A 7,169-nucleotide genomic window follows, 5' to 3' on the forward strand; every position below is an offset into this window, starting at 1 on the left:
GAGGGAGAACTTCCAAATTCATTCTATGAGGCCAACATCACCCTGATACCTAAACCAGACAAAGACACTTCAAAGAAAGAAAACTACAGACCAATATCTCTAATGAACCTAGATGCAAAAATCCTCAATAAAATTCTGGCGAATCGGATACAAAAACCATTATTTCTTTAAATAGTTTTTGCCACTTTCTCTCTCAATTGTCATTCTTGTAATTCCACATTATACATCCTATTTTGTTTGCTACTGCCCTATTCATTCCTTAGGCTTCCTTCACTCTCTTATTCTTTCTTCTTTTCATTCCTCTGAACAGATGGTAATTTGTCTGAGTTCACTGATTCTTTCTTCTATTTGATCAACAACACTGTTCTATTAAACTTTTCTGGAGAGGTATTGTATTCTTCAGCTCCAGAATTTATGTTTGGTACTTTTTTCTCCCTTATTGTTTCTGTCTATTTGTCAGTTGTATTGTTTGCACATCATTTCCCTGATTTATTTTAGTTATCTATCTCTATTTTCTTGTAATTCAGTAAGCTTCTTTAAGACGATTATTCTGAATTGTTAGGTAATTGCCTAGAACTCTATTTCTTAAGGGTAAGTTATCAGATATTTATTTTGTTCCTTTTGTTGTGTCATATTTCCCAGAACCTTCATATTCCCTGCAGTTTTGCTTTTGTTTGTGAACATCTGAAAAAAATGTTTTAAGGTCTCGCTTCAACAGGAAATTATCCTCACCAATCAGCCATGAGATAATCTGGGAGTGTTCTGAACCTTATCTATGGTTGTGCAAGTACCATTCCTCACTTCTTCCTTGGAATTTCAGGTTGTGCACCTTCTCCCAATCTCCCAAAGCCATGCTGGCCACAGTAAGTCATCTATCTCTTTATCTTAGGGATATAAGGTCAGGACAATGGATGCATGCTCTGTTCATACCTCTTCCTCCTAGGGTCAAAATCTCAAGAGTTTTGCACCACTAATCTCACAGAGCTGTGTTAGCTGCAGTGAGCTACCCACTCCTTGTCTTTGTTCTTACCTGCTTCTACACATTTAACTACATAGGTTACTTTAGCAACTAGAATGAAACAGGATTTAAAAAAAAGCCAATCTGGAATGTCCAGAAATGCCAGGGATGTTGAATGGACGCTCAACTCACTCTTTCTTTTGACCAAATAGAGGAAACTCAGGCTGAGGCAAATATTGTCTTGGCAGCATGTGGAAGGAGCTGACATGGGAAAAGTGAAATTGCTCTGATTCAAATTGGCTATTCTCTATTTTGTGTTCCACTGGGATCCTGCAAATTCTTCACTAGATTTTGGACTTGCCCTAAAAGTATACTGCCCCACACAACATTGTTAAATCCATATGGGGAGAGGCAAGGCTTTCATATTCTGCCATGTTGCTGATGCAATAAAAGACTACCACTTTGTAATTGGACTCTACTGCACCACACAACAAATTGAAAAATTCTCTGCAGAAGAAAGCCAAAGCACGCATGGAGCTTTCCTTTTGTGCATACTTTACTTCAGGATCACAAACTGTCAAGATCCTGCCTATATTAATTATTCTCCACTGCCTGAAGACAGCTGTTTTTAAATAATTTCCACGGATTTTACAACTATTATTCTGTACCATTAAATATTGAGTATTTGGATACAAACTTGATTCTAGGTAGGTTTTTAAGATTTATATTCAAAACCAGGTTAAGACTGCATTCAACAAATATAATTCTTTATAATTCTTTGTATAGCCATAATGAAAACTGATTCTTACATGGCCAAAATAAGTTCTACACTTTCCTTACTAAAACTGATTCTTATGTGATCAAAATGTTCCCTAATCTTTTACTGATATGATAAATAAGGCACATGACTCTTGGACTTAAGATGAGTTCTTTATAATCGAAAAGCATTTTTTGAGGCACTCTACTTCTGTGTCTGTATACATTTTTTATAATTCCTTCTCTCACTTCACTCTATATGGTTTCTGCTCAATTTCAGCTCTGATTATTTGTATTATTAACCCTGCTATTATAAATCAAGGATACCATTTTGAATTTTGGAATAAGCCACTCACATTCAAAAGAAAATTCTATCATCTTATAAAATACAAGCTTCATTGATCATAAGTATCTAAAACTTTCTTTTTTCACACAATTTCTATCCAATATTTATGAATTTGACAATCCTAGTAAATAAACGTGAAGGAGCAGATTGTTCCTTGCAAAGATACACTAATGTGGGATTTGCATGTTTTCTACACATCCTTGTGGCTTTATAAATTTGGTTAAAAGAAGAACAAGAAGTATGCTAGGGTCTGGGAGTATAGTTCAGTGGTACAGCGCTTCCCTAGCATGGATGAGGCTCTGGATTCAAGCCCCAACACAACAAATTTAAAAAAATTATGATAGTTGCATTTTCATATCAGAATCAGGTATTTTCAAGTGTGTGATCAAACTATGCATGAATTTTCAATAATGTCTTCTTATCCTTAAGGCATATCTCTGGGTTTTTTTTTCAATTTCTAATTGCAAATAAAATACTTTTTTAAAAGTCTCTTTCATTTTGACTACAGAAGAAAAATAACAGATTTATATCTAATTCCTATCCTATCAATGACTAGTCTCAAAATGGCACAGTTTTTAAAATATACTACATATATAACAATTTTTATAAAAATAAAAATTAAGGTTACTTCTCCGGGATACAAGAAAAAAGATAAAAGTTGTCAGAATTTTAAGAAAAAAAATGTCCTCAGAATCATATATAATAATAAACATACATTTTTGCCAGACTATCAATAATATATTTTATACTATGAGCAAAAAAAGAGAAAGTCTTCCTTTTCAACCTATAATAATTATAAGTAAATTTATTAAGGCAAATTACTTACCCCCTATTACTGACAATTGCTTTTTTCAAGTGAATGTAGTTTGCAGGAAAGATACCCTGTACGGGAAAAAAAGATTTCCAGTTAGAAAAGTAAATTGGGATTAACATCTCATACATAATGAAATAGCAATGGAAACATAGTGAATCTCCTATTGTAGCAACTACTTTGCATATTTAGAATGCAAAATTGCACAAACTATATTAGGTAGGGATTTCATGAACAGGTGCAAAGAGGGTCTATCCCCATGAAAAAAAACAAACTTAAGCATGATAAAAAAAATTTTTTAAGTTTTGTAAAAAGAGTACAGATTGGAGATGGTACATCAAATCACTCTCAGGTATTATGTACAGAGCTCACTATTTATCTCCAAAGCAACATCATTACTTAACCAATAATTTATAGATTATCCAAATCTAAGTTGGGGAAATAATTCCCAGACTCAGGATTATATTTAGATGCACAAGAATACATCAATTTTGGAGTTTTTATGCACATTTTTCCTTTATTTCTTCCAAACTATTCCCATTTTTATATTTACCACAATTTGACTACATTGTCAAAGTGACAAGGAATGTATTGCTTTTAAAACCATTTCAGTTTTTCAACCATTGTTCACTACTTCTGATGTATTCTTTCAAATAAAACATGATAAGTTTAAAAGTCTTTATACTCTGGCCCACACTACCACCAATTACAAACTGAATCTGTACCACACAAGGCTACGAGCAACTGACTACAATAATAAATTTTATATATTGGCTCAAGACAAAGTCACTCTACACCAACAAGGAATATGGGAGAATACACAAAACCTAAGATAAAAAACAAAACTGCATCAGCCATAGCTAAATGATGGCTATGGATTATCTGAAAAGGAAGAATTGAAAATAAAAATTAAAAAACACACAGGATTAGCACTAGGCATCACAAATTCCTCCTAGCCAAGAAAGAGTCAGACATCTGGAAGAGAACTGGACCAGCCACTGCTGTTAAGCAGAAATGAGATCCCTTCCTCTTGAAAGTTCACAGAGGATGAGCGAAAACATGGACTTATACTCTCTCTTGATAATAACATGGCAGAAGCTTTCTCCTTCTCCTATAGGCGCACATGTACTAAATCCAGCTCAAACAGAAGGTTAAAATAAGATGCAATATCTCAGCATAATAATCAAAATGTCCAGATATCAATAGAAAATCACCTTGTTATACCAAGAAACATAGAAATACCAAACTGAATGAAACAAAAACAATACATGTTAGCAAAAAAAGGAAAAAGATGTTTAAATTATCTGACAAAGACCTTAAAACAGACATTATAAAAATGTTTCAACAATCACTTGAAACCAATAAAAAAAACAGAAAATCATGGAAAATAAACCAGAAAGTTTCATCAAAGAAACAAAACATGCTGCATGGATTCAACAGCATAATAAGAGGGGAGACAGGAAAGAATCAGTAAACCAGAATGTAGGACAATAAAATGATATAATATTAACTATAAAGAGAAAAGAGAACTATAAAAAGTGACCAATTTCATTCTGCCATTATTTCTCTTTCTCATCCCTCTTCCTTCCCCCTCAATTCTGATCCTCTGCTCCACTGAGCTTCTGTTTACATAGGGTCCTTCTTTAAAAAAAAAAATCCTATATCTCTCTAGCTTCCACATATGAGGAAAAAACACTCAACTCTTGACTTTGGGTCTGGCTTATTTCATATAGCATGATGTTTTCTACTTCCATCCATTTGTCAACAAATCCCATAATTTCACTCTTCTTTATGGCTGAGTAAAACCCCATCATAAATACATATCACAATTTCTTTATTCATTCATCTATTGAATGACATTTAAGCTGTTTCTATAACTTAGTTATTGTGAATTGTGCTGACATAAACATTGGTATGGATGTATCTCGTTAGTATGCTGATTTTAGCTCTTTTTGATAAATACCAGAGTCAGGTAGCTGGGTCATTTTTTCATGAATCTCTATACTGGTATCCAAGAGGTTATCCTAGTGTGAAGTCACACCAACAATGTATGAGTCTGCCTATTCCCCCACACTCTCACCAATATTTATTATTATTATTTTTCTTTATGATTGTCATTCTTACTATAGAAAGATGAAATTGCACTGAGTTTTGATTTGCATTCCCCTGGCTGCTAAGGATGTTGAACATTTTAATTCTTTATAGTTGTAGATGGACAGAATGCCTTTGTTTATTTTTATATAGTACTAAGGATCAAACCCAGTGCCTCACACATCCTAGGCAAGTGCTCTGTCACTGAGCTACAGCCCCGCCCTGAACTTTTTATTCATATATTTGTTGGTTTCTATTTCTTCCTTTTAGAAATGTCTATTTAGATCATTTATCCACTGATTTTTGAGGGGTTTTTTTGGCATTAAGTTTTTTGAATTCTTTATATATTCTAGTTATTAATATCCTGTCAATAGAGTAATGGGGCAAAGATTTTTCTCTCATTCTGTAGGCTCTCTCGTCACATTCTTGTTTTATTTGCTTAAGGAAGGCGGTACCTGTGCCAATGTGCATGCATGAACATATCACAATAAATTCCACTTATATGTATGTACGACTGTAATGCACGAGTTAAACAAATTAATATAAGGAATACCAATAGAGTACAGGAAAGTAATTGGGGGAGGGAGGGGGATGATGGGGACCGTACTAGGAATTGAACAGTAGCAAATTATGTGCATTGATGAATATGTCAAAATGAACCCCATAATTATTTATAATTGTAATGCACTAATAAAAAAGAAATAATCACAACTGCAGGAACCTTAGAACTATGTCAAAAACAAGAAAATACTTAATGTTCATGTCACTGAGTCCTGGAATAAGAGAAGATAGAGAGCTAGGAAAAGACTTTAAAAAGTACATTAAGAAATAATGTCATGCTGGTGAGGACACATCAATAAGAAATCTGTTCACTGATGTGGGAATACAAAATGGCACAGGCACATTGGAAGACAAAGAACAAGTATAAAATTGAGCACAGGAAGAAAAAAACTAAACACAGTTTTATTATACAATTCACCAACTGCACTCCTAGGAATTTACCCAAATGAGTAGAAAACTTATGCATGCATGTGTATGTGCACACACACAAAAAAAAAAAAAAAAAACATGCATACACAAAAAATTGTAGTCTTACTTATAAATGACAAAATTTAGAAGCAACAAAGATGCCCTTCAATACATGAGTTAATAAACAAACAGTAGCCCATTCATACAATGGAGTATTATTTAACAATAAAAAGCAAAAGCATGTAGGAAATTTAACTGAATATTGCTAAGGGAAAGTAGTCACTCTAAAAGGTCTGTATACTGAATGATTCCAACTATATGAGGTTCTGGAAAAGGCAAAATTACAGAAGACAATAAAAAGACTACAATGGGAGATAAAAATGATGACAATGTAGAGCATAGGACACTGTTAAAGCACTGAAACTATTCTGCCTGATAGTATAAGGATGAGTATATGCTATTATGTGTTTGTTAATCAAATCCACAGAACTATACAACACAAAGAATAAATCCTAATGAAAGTGTGTAATGTTAATAGTGTATTAATACTGCTTTATCAATGGTAATAAATGTACCACATTAATAATAGTAGAAACCGTAGGAAGAATAGGGAAATTATACTCTCTAAATATTTTTCTATATGTCTGTTTAAAAATACACTCTAATAAAAATATAAAATGAAAAAAGTAACAGAAATTCCCCCTAATGTAGTAACAGATATAAACCTGCAGATTCAGGAAGAAGAATAAATCCCCCAAATGAATAAACTCAAAGAAATGCACACCAACACACAATAGAGTCATACTTCTGAATACAAGCAAAGAAAAAATCTTGAAAGTAACAAGAGAAAACACACTTCTCAACTATTAAGGGAAAACAAATGACAGCAAACTTTTCATCAAAACTATAAAGGGAACTGTGACCACCGACAGAAAAGGCCCAGTGGCCCGCGGAGGGGCAGAGCTGCCAACTACGCCTGCAAGGTAGGCGGGCCTGCGACCCACCGGCAGAACAGGCGCAGCGGCCTGCTGAGAGGCAGAGCCACCCCCTTCCCCGCGCCTGCAAGGTAGACGGAACTGTGCCCACCCACAGAACAGGCGCAGCAGCCTGCTGAGGGGCAGAGCCGCCCCCTCCCCCCACGCCTGCAAATTAGGCGGAACTGTGACCACCCACAGAACAGGCCCAGCGGCCTGCTGAGGGGCAGAGCCGCCGCCTCCCCCCGCGCCTGCAAGGTAGGC

General features: G+C 34.8%; 1 protein-coding gene across 8 annotated transcripts in view; it reads right to left on the bottom strand.

Annotated features, from left to right (window-relative positions):
- The window catches only part of Dock3 (dedicator of cytokinesis 3), a 552,674-nt gene that overhangs the window by 408,790 nt on the left and 136,715 nt on the right, over positions 1-7,169 (bottom strand). For all 8 annotated transcript variants that reach the window (XM_048794632.1, XM_048794629.1, XM_048794628.1 and 5 more), the window contains exon 3: positions 2,887-2,942. In XM_048794632.1, coding sequence (XP_048650589.1) covers positions 2,887-2,942 — 56 coding nt within the window. The remainder of the gene's footprint in view (positions 1-2,886; positions 2,943-7,169) is intronic.

The sequence above is a fragment of the Marmota marmota genome, unplaced genomic scaffold (assembly GCF_001458135.2).
Source record: "Marmota marmota marmota unplaced genomic scaffold, marMar, whole genome shotgun sequence".
Classification (NCBI taxonomy): Eukaryota; Metazoa; Chordata; class Mammalia; order Rodentia; family Sciuridae; genus Marmota; species Marmota marmota.